At 40.6% G+C, this 22,169-nt stretch overlaps 1 protein-coding gene across 1 annotated transcript; it reads left to right on the top strand.

Moving 5' to 3' along the window:
- The first annotated feature begins 656 nt into the window (after positions 1 to 656).
- Positions 657 to 20,855, top strand: pxk (PX domain containing serine/threonine kinase). The gene is made up of 18 exons (XM_080494566.1): positions 657 to 874; positions 4,171 to 4,221; positions 4,799 to 4,846; positions 5,970 to 6,156; positions 6,487 to 6,564; positions 6,888 to 6,961; positions 7,598 to 7,672; positions 7,945 to 8,049; positions 8,449 to 8,550; positions 8,765 to 8,926; positions 9,032 to 9,149; positions 9,274 to 9,352; positions 10,159 to 10,207; positions 10,484 to 10,561; positions 11,617 to 11,703; positions 12,166 to 12,229; positions 12,960 to 13,019; positions 17,207 to 20,855. The coding sequence occupies exons 1-18, from the start codon at positions 773 to 775 to the stop codon at positions 17,437 to 17,439; spliced, it is 1,752 nt and encodes a 583-aa protein (XP_080350692.1). The 5' UTR covers positions 657 to 772; the 3' UTR covers positions 17,440 to 20,855.
- The last annotated feature ends 1,314 nt before the right edge of the window (positions 20,856 to 22,169 follow it).

Here is a 22,169-nt window from a genome sequence, read left to right as displayed (position 1 = left end):
CATGGAGGTTGCCAAGAATCTTGCTCAGGGACCCATGACGCATGTTTTATAGACTGAGAGAAAACCGGAGTACCCAGAGAAAACAAACACACACACTTACACGGAGAATATGCAAACTCCACACAGAAAAAGAGAGTTATTTGAACTGGGACCTTCTCACTGCATGGCGAGAGCAATAACCCCTGCTCCATGATGCTGTGTGGCCCATGAGGTGCACTCTCCTGGTCATGAAGGTTATTTTAACACTGAATTTGCACACAGCTGAAATTCTACAGTCGTAAATAAGAATCTTGGATCTGCCCTCAACGACGGTAAGATGGGATTTACCCCAGTGGCCCTGCATGTAGGATGAAGCTGTGACATCACTGCAATGTCTGGAATTCCAGGACTAATCAAGCAAAATCTCATTTAATCTGATCTAACTTCAAGACTAATTTTCTTGATCTTTATTGTTTTTTAAATTCTATTTTATTTTTATTTTATTTTATTCGTACTTTTCTGACGGGCGAATGTTCCTCACCAACAGGGGGCGCGCACGCACTTTAACGTAAGTCTCGTCATCCTCGACGTCAACGCGCCGGGCGATGACGTCAGACGCTACTCTCCGCTTCCTGGTTACCTGGAAGCTAACAGTATAGCACGTCGCGCTGCTCCGGGGCAGTCCGGTTCTCCTCCTCGTCCGCCTCCGCCTCACCGGGGCTCCGTGTCGGTGTCTCCCGGGCCGCTTCAGAGTGTGACAGACGAGACGTGTCACCCGCTTCCCGCCGCCGGGATGTCTTTCCTGGACAAGCCGGTCCCCGGCAGGCTGCTGCTGGACGACACCGTCCCCCTGACGGCGGTGATCGAAGCCAGCCAGAACCTGCAATCCCACACGGTGAGTGTTTACCGGGGAATTGCCCCACAGCAACCCGTGACATCCCGTGGATTCACCTCTGAGATGTTTTTCTTTTTCCTGTTTGGTTGTCTGATAAATCAGCCCCGATGCGTTTATTTTAAATTAAAAAAAAAAAAAAAAGCAAAGTTTTGATTCAGGGGGCGTTTTAAGTGGATCGCTGCGTCACTGGTTCCATTTTCGGACAGGGTTGTTGAACCGTCTTTTTTCGCTGGTTATGCGTTCACTGCCACATTTCTAATACGAAACACCCCCTGAGCGGTGGAGCCAGTGTGGGATGAACAACACGGCTCTCATCCAACACCGATGAATCTTTTCTGGTTCATTCGTTTGTTTGTTTTTAGCGCGAGGGCGCCTGTCAGACTTGCAGGGTGACTCCATAATCGGACACCAGACCCTGGCTCCGTCCGCCTGTCGCCGATTAAGCAATTTCCTGGAAGCTTTTGTGCAAACCTGCTGATATAAAGAGATTTGCAGCGGAGCATTGACACCGACTGGCCGACAGCCCAGAGGCTCAAAACACATCCCAGACATCCGTCCTTGTCCTGGGAAAAAAAACACACTGACGTCTGCAAGTTTGGAGGGAATTAATTTTGACAATCTGCTGCTTTAAAACGCAACTTTTGACCTTTTTTTAAAAAAAATTCAGAGTTGTCTAATCAGACCATCGGCTTACAGTCAGTCTGTTAAATACTCGTAACATATAGTCTAATTGTTAATAAATACAAATAAACTCTGCCAAATCTGGTTTGGTTTAAAATGCCAAAAATCATTTAAAGCAAGTGTTTAAAGCTTTGCCGAATTCAAGATAAATTGACATTTGTGTATGTTTGTGGTTAAAATGTTTTTTTAGATCAACACACGTCTTCTAAACTACGACCAAAACAACAAATAGGCGGATTTTCAATGGGCTTCGGTGCGACGTTTCACAACGGCATTAACACGAGTACAAAGTTAAACAAAATCCAACCGCAGCTGTTTTCTTTCCTGTACACTTTGCTCTCGGATACGGTGTGTGAGGAGGAAGAACAGACGTTCAACGGCGTGACTGTCCATAAACGTGTTCTCTGGTCGACGTCGTAAAGCAGCTCTTTGTCCGATAATGGGAGCACCGCTGGTGTGTTTGTTGACAGAATCAGCTGAGCTAGCCTGTTAGCTCAGGATGCTAAATTCACGTTCACCGCTGCTGCTGCTGCTGCTGTTCTGGCTCCAAAAACACACATTTACCATCGATTCCATCAGCGAAGGCAACGTTCATTTAGATATTGGATTTTTGGCGATCACACATCATTGTTAGTATTTCGCTGCTGGGCCTTTATTGCGCCGTAGAATTAAGCAGAGCGTTATAATAAACAAGGGGGGATGAACGACGCTAATGCCTGCAATGTGGAAAACCGTGATTACATATTTTAAAGACTAAAGCATGTGGAAAGTTACAGTGGTTGTGGAATCTGGCCTTTCTGGAGTTTGCATGCTTGACCTGGGGAGACGCTCCTCAGTACAAATAACGCATGGCAGGTTAATTATTGACTCCCAGGTTCCCCCTCAGGTGGGAATGTGAGTGTTTGGTTTGTGTTGCCCTGGTGGACCTGCTGGGATCAGCCCCAGTGTCCCCTGGCCCTGAACTGGATCAAGTAGAATAGAAGATGGATGGATTGTCACTTTCTTTTATTCCCCCAACTACCAGGAAAGAAAATATACTAGAGTCTACTTGATGTTCTCCATCACATGTATTTAACACAGCAAAGTGTCTGTACAGAGGGACTGTAACGTTGGGGTTTTATTGATGAATATTTCAAGACCTTTTCTTTTAATTTTGCTTTCATGGCTTTTAAAAGTTGGTGCTCTGAAATGAATGCGCAGAATGTTAATCAAAAATAAAATGGGAATAAAAAGTACAGATAGTAATGGACAGAGCCAGCAAGTTCAGACAGAGTATATCATAAAAGTATAGTGTGTGTGCTGGCAGAGAAAAAGGCAAGTCCAGTAAGGTAATGAAACCACAATATCGCATAAATGCAAGTCTTAAAATTGTGTCTTAAGCTATGAATTAAAACTAGTCAATGATACCAAGAGTTCGACAGTTTAAAGTTGCACACAGATTCACGAGGACGCCGCATTTTCATATGTAAGTTAATCATAACAAACCTGAAAGTTTTAAATGGGCTTGATTTGTATACATTTCATGATTTATGTCTTAAAATGTTCTCCAAATTAAATGAACATCTCAGTTGTGTTGCCATGTCATACACAACATTGACTGTTCCACAATATATTGTGGTATTTATTCAAATAAAATACAGTAATTTGGACTGTAGAAATGCAGCTTGCCAATGCCTTTGGGGTCATTTTATGTGTCAAGCTATTTTCATAACTTCACATTGAGGGCATCAATCCAATAATGGAGCTGTGAGTAAGAGACGCTTTGCGGAAGAAAATGTTTAACACAACTACTTAAACATATTTTTAGTGAAAATCTTCATGTTGCTCTTGTTAAATTAGACAAAATAAAAAAAAAAGAAATGGCTTTTAGATCTCAGCAAACTTAAATGCAACAAAATAATCTTAAAATAATCTCTTTAATCTCTCAAGCATCAGCAGACAGGTCCTCCTCTGAAGAATGAATCGCTTCGTTGGAAGTGAAACAGAAAGCAGGAACACGACCCAGAACCTTTCACTGAGAGCCTCTCCCCGATCGTGACCTTCTGAATGTGGACGTCACAAGAGTGTGTTTGTTTTGTTAAATCTCACAGGAGTTTTCTCTCTTGTGGTTTGGTAACCTTTAGACAAAGCTGCAGGAATAAGATTTTCATTTGTGGTTTTCAGGTTTTGAGCTCACATTCCAGCTGCACTGTTCGATTAATACAAGAAAATGGAGGATTTAAGGATAAAATAAAATTCACTTTTTACAACATGTCATCTTTCTTACCATATTATCGTCATTCAACTCATTGCACATTTTACCTGTAATGTCAATTTTGTCTCAATGATCATTTATCATAAATTCTAAATGTACGACTATCATACGACTGTCTAAATACATCTTTATAAGAAAAATATACACCACAATAAACATTGGCCAGACCAGGGATCAATTTAAGACAATGCTATTGTGTCATTGTATTGTTTTATACAATTTGTTGTGTTTTATTTTGTATCTGTATCCATATAACACTGGTGTTATTTTGAAAATCCTCAATAGACTGATGACCCTAAATTGTTTGACGCTTTGCCATCCAACTTCCTTCATATTAAAGTTGGTGTTGTTTGTCTTTCAGGAATATATCGTGAGAGTCCAGAGGGGTGTGTCTTCAGACAACAGCTGGCAGGTGAGCCGACCAATCACAGCGCAGGAAACAACCATGCGAAAGAAATTGGGTCCAATGTCATCAGGTCGTTTTAGCTGGTTTCAACTTCTTGAAAAATAAATGGCTCATTAAATACATTATTGTTGTTCTTTTTTCACATTTAAAAAAATCTACATTCAAAGCAACTTACTTCAATAATAAAAAAACAAAACACTTTTTTGATAAATACTTTTTTTCAAGGAGGAAACCTGTCAGTTGCAAAAATGCTGATCAAAAAGCTTAAACATTGCCTGAAATTATGGCTATATTCAGTTATAACTTGTGACTTTAATAGCAGTGACATGGATTCAGATGCATAAATAGTAACGTTAATCATACTTGGGAAAAATAAAACTGAATTACAATATTGTCTGTATAATATAATAATGTTACTTCTTCCTCTTTATCACCACCTCTGATCCTGGATTATCCTCTTCTCATTTTACTTTTTATTGATGTGATCCAGCGTTAATGTTTACACAAAAATATCTTAAAGTGATTTAGGAATAAGATGGAGCACTGACGGTGGTGTTTATATTTCTTGTTTGTTTTTTTTAAGGTGATCCGTCGCTACAGTGACTTTGATGTTCTCAACAGCAGCCTGATGGTGAGTGTCGCGTGTTTCTCTGCTCTGAATAACTCGCGTTATTATGTTTCACTCGACATGCAAACAAGACGACAGCAGCAACATTTACAAAGTTTCGGGACTGTTTTTTTTGTGTGTGTGTCTCAGCCAAGCAGCTGTTCTCTCATTGTCAGCGTGACATAAGTTACTAAAAGTTGTTGCAGCGGGATATGTGTGTTTAACTCACTATGAGGTATCTCACACACACACACACACACACACACACACACACACACACACACACACACACACACACACACACACACACACACACACACACACACACACACACACACACACACACACACACACAAACATGTTGTGACACAGACCAGCTTCGTCTTGGCCAATGTTCTTCCTGTTTGAGAAAACCGAGTGCCAGGTCGTTACGACAGACTCCAGGTTTTGCTCTTTTGGGTTTCCCAGAAGACTCGGCCGGTCGCGTCAGCGGGGAATTCATGTGCGCTGAGCTTAAGCTGTTGTTTTTGCATTTACTAAACTTTCAGGTCTTGCTGCTCGGACCCAAGTTTAATCTGAAGTTTGACCTAAAAGCCGCTCCGCATTTAATCTGCAACGCTAATCAGATCTGCTGAGGGTATTTTTGTTCAGCTGCAGACGACGTACAAGTCCTGTGATATAGTAACAAGATGGTCGAGTGTTTTTGGCGCCACGGTGTCTTGGAGTTATTTAATCGGTCGGCCGTAAAATGTGGTCCGACCTGCATTTAAAATTCATCGGTATTTACATATGACTCCGAAAACCTGAAGTCCAATCAATGAAACAAGAGTGAAGCGAAGGTGTTCAACCGCTCTGACAAAAAAAAAGAAGAAGTAAATCTGTTGATTTGAGCCTTGCCTGGTAAAAATGACATTTTACCAAACAGGAATGGGATTTTGGCTTTTTGGAGGAGTTTGAAATCGTCCCGTCTCATGTGACGTTGAGGTGGTGGACAACAGGAAGCGCTCAGTGTTTCTGCTGAGGTTTTGCCTGCTTGTTTCCTCTGGCTGACCCCTGACCCCCCGCCCCGGCCTGATTTATTGAAACGTACCAAAACAACAACCTGAGCACAGCAGTTCAGTCTGAACACGTTTGTCTCTCTCTTCAGGTGTGCGGCATCAGTCTCCCCCTCCCTCCCAAGAAACTGATTGGAAACATGGACAGGGAGTTCATCGCCGAGAGGCAGAAAGGACTCCAGGCGTATCTGGACTCCATTACCCAGCATCCTTTGCTCTCCAGCTCGCTGACCGTCAAGAAGTTCCTGGACCCCAACAACTACTCTGCCAACTACACCGGTTTGTTTGTTGTTGGGTTTTTTTATGCTTTTCGTTGCTTTGCGTGTGTTGACGTCTCACACAAAGACAAGATCTCTTTATGAATTGCTCATATGGGTTTAGTTTAAGTGTTGTCTTATTATTTCTGGCCTCAGTGTCTCCAAAAGATATGAGAGAAATTGTGACGTGAATAACGGGAGTTCTGTGAAATCATTTCATCAGATTCTTGTTCTTTATGAAGCTTTCTCGATAATTCCATCATTTAAAGTGAATTTGAAGGCGCCGTCAAGAGAGGGAACTTTTTTTTGAAGACTCCCGACATCAAGAAAATGTTGTTTGTTGTTTTGTCAGAGATCGCCCTGCAGCAGGTCTCCATGTTCTTCAGGTCAGACCCGAAGTGGGAGGTCCTGGAGCCTCTGAAAGACATGGGTAAGACTCGCCCCGCACTCGTTTGACTATCAAAGCACCGACACGAGCTGCGAGCACAATCCTGCCAGTTGTTCCGTGCAGCAGCTCTTCTGTGAATTCTGCTTTTTGTCATATGATTGCGTGTCACACTGAGCTCACATGGCGACATAAATGTTGTTTTCATCCATAACGAAATAAATAGGAGTGCATGAGAACTGATTAAACGTTTGGTTCAGCTCTAGATTTATAAAAAGAAAAGAGTGGGACGTCTAGCGGCTCACAAAGAACTGAAGTTTTTCTTTTCTCACGGGAACTTAAGGAGATGTTGTTTGGTTTTGTTTCAGGCTGGAGAATCAGGAAGAAGTACTTTCTGATCAAAAACAAAGAGCAGCCTAAAGAGCGGTACCTGCTGAGCTGGGTGAGCGAAACACCGGATTCATGTTCGGTTGACTTTTGCTTATTTACTCCAAACCACAATGAAGCAGCTCAAAATGCTCCCGGAAACCAAACGGAAGTATTTCAGTTCTAATGAACTGAAAATTCAACGAGAGAGGAAGAAAAGAAAAGTGCACTTCCTTTTATTTTGACAGTTTTCACTTATAACATATGAACTCAGCAACGTCCCGCAGTGCAAGACAGGGTTGAGTTATTAGATATTGAATTAGCTAAAACTGAATTACAGTTTATAACTCTAACATAGTAAAAGTGGAAAGAGAGACGAGGACTGTAAATACCCTGATTAGATTTTAAGTCGCGATTCATCCGGCTGAAGAAACTCTGAGTTTTCAATCAAAGTGTTTTTTTGAGCTGAAAGTAGATGTTTGCTTGAGTTTGGAAATGGATAAAGATCATATTTTATAAGTTGCTCTACTTATGCAAACATCCATCCAGCCACTTGAGTTTTCTTTCTCGTCACCTGACTGATTTGATTTAACTTTTTTTTATTGGTTTAGAATTAAGCAAGAAGTCACGCAACAATAAAAACTAAAAAAAAAAATGTACTGTGAAATCTGAACGTATTTGACCTGAATGTACAACTATTGCATGTCTTCAGGTGGACCTGGGACCCGATAAGTTCTTGACAGACAAAGACCTGCAGTCGGCCATGAAGCTTCTCACCAGTCTCTCGGTAACTTTAACCCTAACTTTAGTTTGTTTCAACCCGGGCCTCCTCACAGCCCACACACGTTGCGCAACATTCTTCTTTCTCACACACACACACACACACACATGAAGTACCACCTGGAATCACTGTATTATTAAATGCATTCAAAGGTGACAAACGTTAAATTCATGCGCGTTTATTTACTGACCTTTGTTATCAGACATTTTTTTATTCAAGTGCCACCAGCCTGTCGTCTCACTGAATAACTGACGTGCCCCCCCCCCCCCCCCCCCCAGACTCCGTACCTCTGCCCCTTGTTGTTCTCCAGCGCCAGCGAGTCTTCGGCTCTCCTCATCCGGCCGTTCAGCGAGAGGGGCTCACTGCGAGACCACATCTGTAAGGTACGCTGTGTGTGAAGCACCTCTGGGAAAACGGAGAGAAATAATTTAAATAGATATTACAATAAGTAAATATGTTGCTTTTCACCCCTTTTTGTTTTTTGTTTTTTTTGTTACATAAAATGTTTCCAGTCACTGTTTTACTTCCATGCACGAAAAGACCGTTTCCTCATATTTAAGAACTTGCTCCTAATCTGATGACCGTTTTCAATTAGCTGATGCAGTTTTTAGTGGGTTTTTCCACCTTTTTCCGACAGGAAATTCATCATTTATGCATAAAGGTTGTACAGAGGTAGTCAGGAAAGTATCTGGTTGTGTTAATCCAAGACGAATTGTGATTCCCAAATGTTTACCTATTGTTGTTGTTGTTGTTGTTATATATTATTCCCTTCCTCTGTTCAGGTGAAGCCCCGAGAGAGTTACCTGAAGAAGTACTGCAACCCGAAGAAGAGTCAAGGCCTCGAACTGACGCACATCAAACTGTACGGTCGCCAGATCCTGGAGGTACACACACACACACACACACTCACACACAGGAAAGTATTCTGTCTTTTGGTTGAAGTACTTCCTGCTGTTTTATCTCTAAAGATGAACAAAGATGTTACTTTTGATCTTCCTCCTTTTTTCTTTTTTTTTTTTTCTGGCCTTTCTCTGGAGCAAGAAAAGAGGGGGAGTTAATAGTGTGTGTGTGTGTGTGTGTGTGTGTGTACTATTTCAGGGCCTGAAGCTGCTCCACGACGGCGGCGTGTTTTTCGGCCACCTGCACACGTCGAACGTCATCGTGGACGACGGCGTGTGTCGGCTGGGAGACGTGGAGAACGGCATGCTGGGAGTTCCTTCGGCGCTGCGGCCGTCGTTCACGCAACTCAGGAAGATCAACGTGAGTCTGCGCCCACCTGGATCAACTCCAATATTATTACTGCTTCTTCGGTGTTAAAACGAAAAGTGTGTGTGTGTGTGTGTGTGTGTGTACCTGCACCTGCAGACCACAGAGAGCATCGACGTCTTTTGCTTCGGACATTTACTATACGAGATGACGTACGGCAGACCACCGGACAGCGTGCCGGTCGACCATTACCCCGAGGTCCCGTACACAGCCGTGGGTCAGTATTACACCGAGACGCCCACACGTACACCCAATACTCAGAAATCTCGTTATTTTTAACCCCGAGCTGTTCAGACATGTGTGATAACGTTGTGTGTGTGTGTGTGTGTGTGTGTGTTCAGTGTCGGTGCTGCAGTCCATCCTGTCCACGGAGGCCTGCAAGAGCGGGATGCCGACGGTGTCGGCGCTCATCCGGACACCGTGCGTTCTGCCGTTTCAGCCTCAGACGTGTAGCTTTAAAAGATGCAGACGGTTTAGATGAGGTTTTTTTTCTTTGTGTAGATTACAGTTACAACTGTACTCGAGTACAGATCGCTTACACTTTACGCTGCTTGTGTAAGAGACGTGTTGGTAAAAGTGCCAATTTAATGCGTTTTCTTTTTGTAAAAGGAAGAAGTTGCAGGGTTCTGAGTATTTCAGATGTAATACTATAATTGTCAGTGTGGTTGCAGCAGATCAAACGTTTCACGATTCAACTTTTGTCACCCATTATTTGACTTTTTTCTAAAATGCAATCAATTTATTTATTTTTTTATTTACATTTTAATAGAGAATTGAAAGTGTTGGCATTCTGTCATTGTTGATCGCCCTTAAATGAGTCGACTTCTGCAGCTCCGGTGTAAATAACCCTCTCCAGCCGCTGCTTCCATACGTAAATGAATCATCTTGAAAAGGAGAGATCAGCCAAGGAAATATTTTCACTGGAGTGAAATCCTGTCATAAACACAAATATATACTTAGATAATCTACTTGGCTTTCAAAATACAGTCCAAATACTTTATTTCACGCCACGTCAGGAGAGTGACTTGCAGTTATTTACCTTCACATGTTGCAGTTCACACTACAAGCGTCACTGGAGAGGATAGCACTGTGTAGAATGTAGTAAACAAGCATCAGTAGCATGACGTGCCAAATAATGAGCTCCTGTGTCCGAAGAAAATTCTCTGTAAGGAATTTAATTGCAAATGAAAGTTGTTTTTTTTGCTGAGTCACTGTTTGTCTTGCAGGCTTTTCAATGACGTCCACCTCCAACACTCAGAGAAAGTCCACATCAAGGTCAGAGGCTCCGTTTGATTTGACTGCAGTGACTTTATTTCATGGGAAATAGAGACAAGCTGAACGTGTCTGTGTGTGTGTGTGTGTGTGTTTGCTTATTTGTGTTTTTTGTTTTTGTGTGCTTTTGTTTGTTGGATTGTTTTTGTTTGTTTTTGTGTGCCGGTTTTGTTTTTGTTTCTTTGTGTTTTTGTGTGGGTTTTTTTTGTTTCCGTTTGATTTATGTGTGTTTGTTTTGTTTTTGTTTGTGTGTGTTTGTTTGTTTGAACTCTGCTGCAGGTTCCCAGCAGGCTGAAAGAGGCCCTGAAAGCAGCAAAGGAGAGTCTGGAGAAAAGACTCCAGGAGGAGCAGAGACTTGTGAGTCCAAGTTCTCGTACTTCTGCTGTATTAATGAATTGGAACACGGTAATAATGTGTAGAATTCATCTTAGGAGAACTGACTGTGTTATGTTTTCTTTTAACATTCTAAGTTGTGCAAACTTATTTATTTATTAATTCTTGCTTTAATATTCATATCTTAAAGTCGCAGTCAATTATTTCCTCCTCGCTGGTTCGTCTCAACATTTTATTCACTCCAGAGAAGTTGGACGTTTAACGTCGCAGCTCCACACCAGTTTGTTTTCGTCTTTCAGTTGCTCGCCTAAAAAAAAACCACACAAAATGTCAACATTTCCACTTTGTACATCGTAACTCTGGCAAAAAAAACCTTTTTCATCTGAGTTGGACGTTTGTTTCATCGGCTCCCTTTTTGTTTGTCACAGTTTAACATGTGAAGTTCAGGTTTGATTTTTTTTGTAGTGTTTGATTTCAGTTTTATGCTGAAATTCTTCATTGATGTAACTGGAGCAGTGGTGGGAGTCTCACAACTCACTTCTCTGAACGCTGACGTCTCTGATCGACTGCTGCCTTTTACAACGGTTGCCAGTTTTGTTAGTCCTTCTGTTGAAATGCCCTTGAAATTAAAACCAGGATCTCAAAGTCAAGGCTGATCCTGGTTCACCCCCAGGAGTGGCCAATATTAAAGGAAATGAAGAGAATTATCCATTTATCCTTGCGTTATGAGAGCGGAGACACGTGCAACTAAGAAAAAGACTTATTACAAAACGGTGCTTCATGAAATGGAAGTTTTTCTCACACTGCTTTTACAGATTCGTGACATTTTTTGAACAAATTGTATCTTTTTTCCTCTCTATTCTTCTGTGGAGTGATTGAAAAATGTAATTAAATACTGGTTGGCTTGTTTGTCGGTGGCCTCAAACAGATTCAGATTTTAGACGGAATAGATCAAGTTTGCCGTTAGTTTTTCACATGACGGTTAAACAACATGTAGCTGCAGCAGCAGAGCTTCACTGAAGCGCAGAGGAATGAACAGCAGGGGGTCACGATGGGATTTTCCTGGTGTCTGATTGCAGCTCCACCAGCACAGGAGGCTGACCAGAGCTAAGTCTCACCACGGCTCGGAGGAGGAGAGGAAGAGGAGGAAGATCCTGGCGCGGAAGGTCAGAAAATAGGATTATACAACAATCCATGTCGGAATCATTTTCCCATTATCACCAGTGGATGGATTGAGTTTGATCTTTTCCTTCAACCATTACATGCTTAAGATGTAAAATACAAATGTTATCAAGCATTCATCTTTATTGTCCAGGCGATAATGGTGGGATCCTTTGTGTTCAATATTCATATGTGACATTTTCTCCACTGTGCACACCGACTCCTCCTGCGCTGGTGTTTCCTCTTTGTTCTATAATCTTATAATTGCTTCTTTACGTACTGTTAACAATACCTTCACTAAGTATTCATGCCATTTCTGTACCTTTTCTTATGTTAAAGATCCCAAGTAAAACGCCTAAAATGTTTCATGTATCTCATATTGTCTATTAAGAGCTGCCTTTTCTTCCTATGAAGGGATTTTTAAAAGACATCCCTCACCCTAAAACAAAGACTTTTGTGTTTTGCAGAAGTCCAGACAGTCGGCTTATGAAAACGAAGAAGACGTCTCGGTTAGAAACAACAATAACTCCGGTAGGTCACTGCTGAGCCTCCTGGGTCTGCGCTCCTTAAACGGTTATACGTTCACATAAGTATAGATATAAGTTCAGTTTGGTTTAAGTGTATAGTATAAGTTTTGGATAAGATAACTGTAATTCAGCATTACGTGTCAATTATACAATCATCTCCACCTGTAAATCTGACTATGATTACACATATTCCACCATTTCAGGTTCACTCTAAATAAGCATGTATATATATATATATATTATTGAGTACTACTCTGCTATAATGCAATCTGTTATTAGAGATCTAATTCATTTTGAATATGTTGTTGGCTCTATTTAAAAGCCACATTTAGAGAGAAATGCATCAATTGGATGCAACTTTTTAATTTGTATTTTTTCCCTATTTTCTGCAGTTTTTTTTCCTTTGTTGTTTTTTTTATGTTATTTTCCTTCTTTTCTTTCTTTACTTTCCCCCCCAATCAGAGTTATTAACTGGCAGTAAGGAATATTTCGCACAAGCAGAGAAGTCAAACATTCTGGTGTTTCTCTCCATTGTGAAAAAAAATACCACAATAAAATTACCTTTCCAAATTGTTCATATAACTTCTCCCCCTATAATTTAATGTTTACATACATCAGTGAACACTGCTGATTTAAAAAACAAAACAAAAACAAGAATATGTTCACTCTCACGCCCCCAAAAAATTGTGAATTTCTGTGAAATCATGCTGAATGTGTCAGTTTTCCACCTGCAGGTTCTGGAGCCAGTTCACCGCCGACATGTCCCTCCTCCCCCACACCTCCGTCCACCACAGGTACGTCCGTCCGTCCATCCGTCCGTCCATCTGTCCTCACACGAGCCCGGTAGCCCCGGCGTGGCGCCGGCGCGTCTCAGGACGCTGCTCAGATGCGTCACGGCGTCCGATCCCCTGAAAGGTGCCTGCGAGACAGAATGGCGACTAATCGTTAACTTGACACGTCTGCTCTGTCTCTTCACCTCGTCTGTCCTCGTGGGCTTTGCAGACAGGTACCCGTGTCTTTCACTCTGTGTCTGTACCAGACGTGGCGCAGGGCGGGAAACGTTGACGGTTTTACTTTCAAGATAAACTAGAAAAATGTAGCAGTTTCCCACCCTGCTGTGAGTCTCTCCTCTCCTCTCCTCCTCTATTCCTCTCCTCCTTTATTCCTCCTCTCCTCCTGGGCCACCAAACACCATAAACAATGTCTTTTTTTCCCCTTTCCCATCCATATAACATTGAGAAATGTTAGTTTATTTAAAAAAAATTATAAGAATTTCTTGTTTCTATGAGGAAACATTCATCTCAGGTCTGTATAAAGTACAAAGACTGGAGAAATAAGGGGAAAAAATTATTTCTTAGCATATTTCTCTCCTTGTAATTTGTAAACAGGAAATAAGTAATAACTAAGTTTTAGTGCATTTAGTGTATCTAGCTAAAAAATAGTTTGGAATTGTGTTTTTAATGTGAAATTATTATATTCACTTCTACAGTTAAAAGCTGCGAAAGCGATATTTGACGATGAGTGTGATGCTGCAGGCACTAAATAGAGAATGGAATGTTCTATGTTCTGCGTATTTAGTTTAGTAATCTGTCTTTGCTTTGAGCTTCTCAGTCGACTTCACAAAAAAGTGCATCTTCGCTTGAGAAATGGCACGTTTGAGTTTACATTCAAATACCGAAGTATTGAGTTTGTAGCCCTCCTCTTCCTCTTCCTCTTCCTCTTCCTCTTCCTCTTCCTCTCCGTCCTGGTTTGGCAGTGTAAATGCTGGTTGGTCCACTGAACGGATAATTGTCATAATTCCCTCTCTCTCTCTCTCCTTCCTGTGCCGTCTCCACCATAGAGCATGCTCCATTCTGACCGTGTTGTTGGGTAAAGTAAAATGATTTATAATGATGATGATGATGAAGGTCTCTGATGGTTTTAAAAGCTGTCGTGCACCCTGGCCTCCAGGCAAGCTGCTGGGCACAACCGCCCGTGTCAGGTTCATGAAATTTTACAGAGAAAACGTAACCGTGAGTCTTAATGGAGCAGCAACACTTTAAAGTTTAAATAAATAGGATTTACTGATTTACTCAAACATGTGAAAGGATTTTGGAACATATCAAACAGGGAAAACGACTGCAAACACCCAATAAAGTCATATTTATTGTGAATAACACTTTGTAATGCAGCCACTTGTTCAATATTTAAGGTGAATTCAACTCACTTAGATTTACAGGGGATTTTAGTCAGTTTGACACCACGTATCTATATACATATCTCTATACTTTTAAAGTCTTGAAGTTTATAGAAATGTTCTTCATCGACACTTTTTGTTTAAAATGTTAGTTTTTCACATACGTAACAGATTTTCCTATAAAATGCATGAATCAGGTTCATTTTATTTCGAATAGCATCAAATACAAAACAGTCATTTGAAGGCATTTCTACACACATATATATACATCCTTCCTATATTTGGAGAAATCTCACATTGCGACGGGACAAACTTCCTCTGGGATCTTTTCGGTTGCAAACCAGCTTTGCAGCTGGTTTGTGAGCAGGGTGAATGCACAGCTTTATACAAAACCTTCACAATCTGCAATGATCTCCAAACATCGGCCACCTCCTGGTTTCAAAGCTTCTTTTTTTTTTTTTTATAATTTCATTGGAGATTGTGATCCTACGATCTGCCTGGTCAGCCTGTCCCTGCATGTCCGTCCGTCCCTCTGTCCTCCTGTCTCGTCTGCTGGGTGTCTCTTTGTTCAGGATTTGTTCACGTTATTGAGCCTTTTTTTTTATTATTATTTATTTTCAGAAAATTCCCAAAATGTTCACACTTTGCTTTGCTGTTCGCTCTGAAACGTTCACTTCTTTTGCACTCGCAGGTTGTTTTATTTTCTTTCCCTGTCACGTAGAGCTGCTCAACAGTTGACCAAATTCTTCAACGGTGCATTTTGAAGGATTGTCATCTTTTGGGTTTTTCATCTAATATTCAGATAATTCAGACAATCGTGCGTCTGCATAGATTCGAAAAGAGCCGGTCTTTGATTGTTGTTCAGCTCGTCGGTACAATTTGCTGAGCTGGTAGGAAACATCTTTCTCTGCTCTTTCCTCGTCAGCGGTTTCTCCGGGGAGGAAAAAAAAAAAAACCCGACAGAAAAGCATGTCTCAATTTTCCACAACACACACAAGAATATTTAGATTTCTTGTTTGATATCTTGATGGCTGTCGTTAAAAATGTTCTCCCCCTGTTTGCACCGTAAAAGGTTATTAAAAAAAAAAAAGTGTTTCTGCTCGTTTGATGCAATATTATTAAAAACTAATCAGCCAAAAGCTCAATTTTTCGGCTTTAATTTTCTCAGGTTTATTGCTACGATCAGCTATGATTATTACATCAGGCGTCGGTACGCAGCCACAGGTTCTTCCTGGAAGAGAAACTGCCGTCATCGTCCAAAGAATTATCTGAATATTTCATGAAAATCCCCCGAGAGGTCGGTGGGACTGTGAAATGTAATGAAAGTCCGGTCGTCCTGGAGAAAATCTGCCCCCATTTAACCAGCCTGCACTTTGTCAATGATCAAACCTTCCATTTTTTATTTATTTTTCTTTTTTCCCCATGTCTTCTAATGAGTTCACCACAGCCAGGACACAAAGCTTTTCCACTCAACGTGCCATCGTTTGTTGTTATTGTTTTTTGTTTTGAGCCAGCGTGTTTCTCCAGGTCGCCTGGGGGGGTGAACTTTCATTACACTGCAGATAATTCACCGTGTAGCCCCCACCTGCAGGGGGGAGTCGGCTGGCTCCTGTCGCACCTGTCGGCCTCCGCTTACCCCCAATACCCCCCCTCCACCCCTCCACCCCCCCACCCCCCCCTCACTTGTTGGCGTTCCCCGGTGTTCTGCTTCTTTGGCTGTAACATCTGGGTTCCACCACGTTTTGTGGGGGTGGAAAAACACAATTACTGCAAACGGTGTAACAGGTTCAGACTTAATTCACCTTCAGTTCACTCTGTGTGGAATTTTATCCCCCCCAAAAAAACCAACAAACAAAATGTGACCAAAAAAGCGAATACAGACCGATTCAGAAGAGATTTTAGAGAGTTGGCTCTAAGGCACCAAGTAAATGCAGCTGAATTTCGACGTTCAATTCAGATTTCCATCTTTTTCCACACTCTTGAGTCTGCGCCGATCCCTGCCTGCTCTCTGCACAACACAATAGATGTGTTGTACTTTAATTCAGTTGATTATTACTGGAGTGTCTGGGACGTCATAAAGTTGGACGGCGGTGAACTGATCGTGAATTAAGTTCCACTTGACCAAACTGATCTTCAGGCGTTGCTTTCACAAAGATAAAATCTCTCAAAGCAGTCTTCTTCTTCTTTTTTTTTTTTTTTTTTGGTAAAAGTTTTGATGCTCGTTTGCAATAAATTGGCAAGTATTTTGAATACTAATGAATTAACCCTTACAAAGTCATGCTGCTGCACAGAAATAGTTTTTTTTTATAATAATACATTTTATTTGTAATGCACTTTTCATTAAAAACAATCCCAAAGTGCTACAAGCGCATAATAAAGAAGAAACGCAAATGCCTAAAAATGTCAATAACTATTCGCACTTTTACAATATTTCATCTGCTGCAACAACATATTGATTAATTCACTGAACAGAAATATCAAAATGTAAACAAATGCAGCTTTTATGGTTTCCATAAGTAACGAAGAAAAGAAGAAAATCGCATCAATTTGAAGTCTAAGAGAAGAAAGCAAACGTATAAATGGAATTAGTTTATAATTATATATTGAAACTGGCAGCGAGGAGTTTTAATTCGACAACCAAACACCTCAGTGGTTTTTCTGTTCTTCCTTAACTTTTAGTTTTTACCCGTTTGAGAGACGAAAGCGTTTTTTTGTCTTTGTGCAACCGACTCCTGCAGTGACCCACTGTCGCCACAAGCTGCCGCCACTGTTCACTCACACTTTCTTCTTCTTTTATGCACCCAGGAGCCCAAACCGCTCCTCCTCCCCCTCCTCCTCCTCCTCCTCCTCCTCCTCCTCCCGGTATGCTGGACTCTTCCTCGTCCTCCCACCCTCCTCCTCCTCCTCCTCCCCACACGGCGTCCTCCTCTGACGGAGCGGGAGGAGGCCGCACCGCCCTGCTGAGCTCCATCCAGTCGTTCAGTAAAGGCAAACTGAAGAAGGCCAGCACTGTGGACCGCAGCCAGCCCCTCGTCTGACCCCCGACCTCCCCCGGGACGCCACAACAAGTCGCCAACTGCGGATTTTCATCGCCGTTTTTTTTTTTTCCGCCCCCCCCCCCCCCCCAGCTTAATTTTCAAACCTGTTTGCTGTGGTTGGAGTAACTAAAGGACGGGGGAGACGAGGCGGCCTCAGTCTGCACTTTGAAAACACTTTAGACAATCCTGAACACCTGACGGCTTCGTTTTTTTCTTATTTTATTTTTTCTTTGTCTCGACGAAAACTATAAAGAAAAAAGAAAAGAAAAAAAAAACCCTGGGAAACTTGACCTGGTGAGTTTTTTCCCCTCCGGTTGACGTGCAGCTTCAGAAAGCATCCAGCCGCCTTGGTTTTCATTCTTGCAGCTCATGAAAGAAGCCTGAGGAGGATGCAGCTCACTTTCCTGGTTTGATGCCGACGAACCAACTCAAACTTCAGCTTTGGATTTTTTGTTTTTGTTTTGGTTTCCAGACACCTTTGACCTTTTCACATGTAGCCCACAGGCCCTGCAGGGACGGTTCCACTGCAACCACACTGCAAACATTATCAATCAACTCTGGATTGGACTTCCTATAAAAAGCTGCTTTTTTTTTTTGTTTGTTTTTTTTTTAACAAGTGGGAAAAAAAATTCTGCAGCAAACTTCAAAAGAAAATCCAGGATTGGTTTTCGTTTTACAGGAATAAATGTAAGAAAAGGGAGGCTGTCACAAGTATGAATGCAAAATATTGGACAAAAATGTAGAAAACCAGGTTAAGGTACTACTTAATTAAAGAAGAATCCAGAATGTTGGTTTGTTTTTAACCATAAAACTGCAGATTTATTTTCACTTGTTTTAAGAAACTTAACAAAGACATAATTTTCTGTGTTCTAATCTACAGTTTACAGTCTGTAGCTCCAGTTGAGCGTCGCGCCTGCAGCGTCTCCTATGTTGCGTTTCTCTGCATAAAGTAATAAGAAATATTGATACCCTCAGTTACTTGCACGTCGGTTGTAATCTCATTCAGCACCATTTAACAGATTTTTAAGACCAGAGCGTGACGGGCGGGTGGTTTTAAAAAAGAGCACGTGAATCGAGAAGCTGCAATGAATCAAGTGTTTTCATTCAACTTGTCTGTGCTCGTTTTATTTGCACATGAAAAAAAAAAACGTGTGGAAACAATCCGAAAGTAAAAATGTGCAGCGAAAACAGACTTGAAAGTGAAGAAATGGAAACACTTTTGAATGTTGAGGAAATGTTGAAAAGTTTGATCCGAAAGCTTTCGATCACAATGTTTTCTCGTCTTTTCTTTTCTTTTTTTTTCTTTTCTGCAAAGGTTTTGTTTGTACTTGACAGGAGATTTGGCTCCACTAAACCTTCAGTGAAATCTCTCTGAGGTTGAATTTTGCTTCTGAGAATGATAATCGCTTAAAAGCAATTGCACTTCAGTCAAATCCACGTTTCAGCCTGGAGTCGTCGCTCTCTCCAGTCCTACTGTACTGAGAGTTCAGGAGAAGCACAAAATGACTCGGTCCTCCAGTGAGCTCACAAAAGCGGGAGATTCAAGATGCAGTAGAAACATTAAAGGTCCAAAATGAAGACGCCCAGGAAGTAATGATCATCGTGTTGATGAGATATCCAAGGCACTGAAAATACGTCTCGTATTGTGGGTGTAGATAAACACCCGGATGTGCCATGTGTTCACGATAAACAATGTTGAAATGCATCATATTGACCTTTTCACCGTCTCCAGTAAATACATTTCCATCTGAATTTCTGTAAAAGTTTGGCGACGTGCTGCTCAACACACGTTTTATTATGTAATATTTGCTCAGAAAGTACCATTAAAAAAAAAAAAAAAAGGCTTAATTAAAAGCATTGTGCAATTATCAGGTTGACACAAAGGAGAAGTGCAAATGACCAAATATGGTTGCTTGCATTCAATGTTGTACTACAGTTTGTTTTGTAATTCCACATTTCCCCTCTCGATTGTGCAATGAGTGACTGTGCTCGGCTTCCTGCCTTCAGTTACAGCGACAGACGAGGGAATCGACAATAAATGTAATTTTGAAAATGCAACGATTAAAAGCAAGCGGCTGAAACGCTGAGAAACAGCGACTCACTGCTGCCACCCAGAGTACAAGCAGGGAATCACGCAAATCTTACATACCGTTCTTTAAAAGCTGCATCCTGCTGGTTTCAAATAATGAATTCTTCACATCACTGCCGCTCAGTTTGGAACTCGGGTTTTAATTCGTCCATTTCAGGAAGCTGTATGGTTTAATTCGGGCCTGATATGTATTTATGAATGATATTGATATGACTATGAGAATGTCTTATGAAAAAAAACGCATAAAGGTTTCTCTCTTATGAAACATTTCACATACTTAAATAACATTTAAAATTTGTTTTGAATACGAATCTGAATACGACATTAGCTAGTGCATTTTTTTTAACTACTCACATCTGCAGCAGTGTAACAGTAATGTGGTTTATGAAAAGAAATCCTTAACATTTGAGATAAAACTGGCACATTTTCTCTTCACTGCTACAAAACTGGGTATTTTCTTTTTTTTTTATTAAACGGCAGTAACATGAGTCACGTTTACCATCACGCCCCTGATATTCCAGGCGAATGTCTGATATTTTAAAGTGTTTTCAGTTTAATTCTGTTGTACTCTATTGTTTTTGTTTAGTCCTGAGGTTTATTTTATTGTGCCATATTGGTCCATGTGCCTAAAATTCAAATGCTTTTTTTTGTTTGTTGTTTGTTTGTGAGAAAATGACGCCGACAGATAATCCGTCTATGAGTGGAAGCTTTGCTGGGTCAGCACAGTTGAATGGTTTTCTTACTTTACAAAAAATATGTTCTACAAGTTATCAGCAAAACTATTGTTATAAATTGAGAATTTGGTTCTGCTATAAAAACCTTAAATTTGATATGAGGATGGTTTTTACATGAATATGAGATCAAAGAAACAAATGTTGAATTAAAATGGGAAACTTTGATTGGATACCTTGAATCTTTCCACTAAAGGAGCAGTTGATCACCACAAAGGCCTTCGGATTCAGCTTCTGCAGTGAAACTGAATCCCGCAGCTTGGAGGTTCATCACTCTGACAGACGTCTTCACGCTCAAAGACTTTATTCATCGCTCAGTGCAATCCGGTCCGACGCACGCGCTCATCAGCTTGTATCTCAGAATGTTTCTCTGCAGCACTTTAGAGACGTGGGAGAGTCCAGACATGAGTTTATGATTCGAGAGATTAAACTCGGGGGTGCAAGAGGCTACGCTGGATTATGTGTATTATATTTGTATAGGCCCTCTCTGGTCTCATTTATAGATGATATATACATTTAAAGCAGCTGCAAAATGACTCTGGCCTTCATCAACATTTGGTTATATTAAAAAAAAAATCTATAAATGCTGCTGTTATGTAAGTGTACATGTATCAACTGAATTGTTTGATTAAAAAAAAATTATTGAGGAAACTTGAGTGTGAGTCTTGTTTACAGCACATATTATCCACCTGAAGTGATGTTGTATATAATCTATTTGTGCAGTTTAGCTGCATTCATGTACGTTTTTCACAAGGAGAAGTTGGATTTTTCAAAACTTCCGGCTCGTCAGGATTGTGCAATTAACGTATGGAATTACATCAGTACATTTTGAAAGATGACTAAAATGACTGCAAGTGACGGTATCTCTTTCTAAATGCACCTGTGACTCTTTATGGAGCACTGAGATACAAGAACGAGGAATATTTCAACCCTTGAGACAATTTGAACTGTATTTCAGGGATCCGTTTTTAACTGAAACGTTTTAAAGTAAAATAATTGTGTGTCTTTGAAAGAGGTAGTATGAGAATCAAGGTTAAATATAGATGCATTCCATTTCTGGGAATCATATTATGGAATTGGCTTAGCAACAACATAAAATTGGGTAAATTGTTGTGCTTAAAAAAAAAAACATTGAACTGTAAAATAATGAATGGTTGCAATGGCAAATGATTGAAATCAGCAATAATTAAGAAGAATAACAGAGTAAGTTTTAGTTTTTCTCTTCTTCTGCATTATGTTATGTTTTATTTGTCCGTATTTTTTCTTCTTCTGTTGTATTACCACATTCTGTTATGTTTTATAACAGAAGTATAACAGATAAAGAAAACATGCACACGTGAACTATTAAGCACGATAAACTGAACGCACACAATTTTATTTTTGCACTGTAACCAAAATAAACATTCATGAAGTAATTACAAAAATAGAAAATAAATCATGAGTGATGATTTAAGTTAGGTCTATATGTAATCCAGTCTTTTGCAACACATCATTGAGGACAATAGTGCTCTATAATACATAGGTGGGAGAAGGATGGTTGAAATTTATTAGAAAATATTTGAAAGTAGAAATAATGAATTTTGTTTGATTTTAGTCAGTTTTACACTTTTGTGCAGGAGATATGATTGTACATTTGGTGTGGAATGTTTGTATTTTCATACTGACTTTAAAGTCGCGTAATCTTCCATTCAGACATATGTTAATGGAGTCACAGTAAATGATTGACCCGCCAGTTTGTTTCTTGATTAATTTGGTATTTTTGGTATTTTTGGTATCTTCACCCTCCTCAGCCCACTGACGAGTGTCCTTGGATTTTTTTGGTTCATGCTTTCCATTCATGACGTCAGGTCTGTCTAACCCTCCTATGATTGGCTGTACGATGTGACATCATCGGTCCGACGTGGGTGTCG

Source organism: Blennius ocellaris (assembly GCF_963422515.1).
Source record: "Blennius ocellaris genome assembly, chromosome: 4".
Taxonomy (NCBI): domain Eukaryota; kingdom Metazoa; phylum Chordata; class Actinopteri; order Blenniiformes; family Blenniidae; genus Blennius; species Blennius ocellaris.
The sequence above is the reverse complement of the archived record's forward strand: the minus strand, read 5'-3'. Positions and strand labels throughout refer to the sequence as shown.

What these genes read in the sequence shown, in the direction of transcription:
- pxk (XM_080494566.1), top strand. Translation starts at nt 773, where the DNA reads ATGTCTTTCCTGGACAAGCCGGTCCCCGGCAGGCTGCTGCTGGACGAC. An exon ending in AGCTTCTCACCAGTCTCTCG is followed by an intron (nt 7,673 to 7,944) that starts GTAACTTTAACC and finishes CCCCCCCCCCAG; the next exon opens with ACTCCGTACCTCTGCCCCTT. An exon ending in GGAAGATCCTGGCGCGGAAG is followed by an intron (nt 11,704 to 12,165) that starts GTCAGAAAATAG and finishes TGTGTTTTGCAG; the next exon opens with AAGTCCAGACAGTCGGCTTA.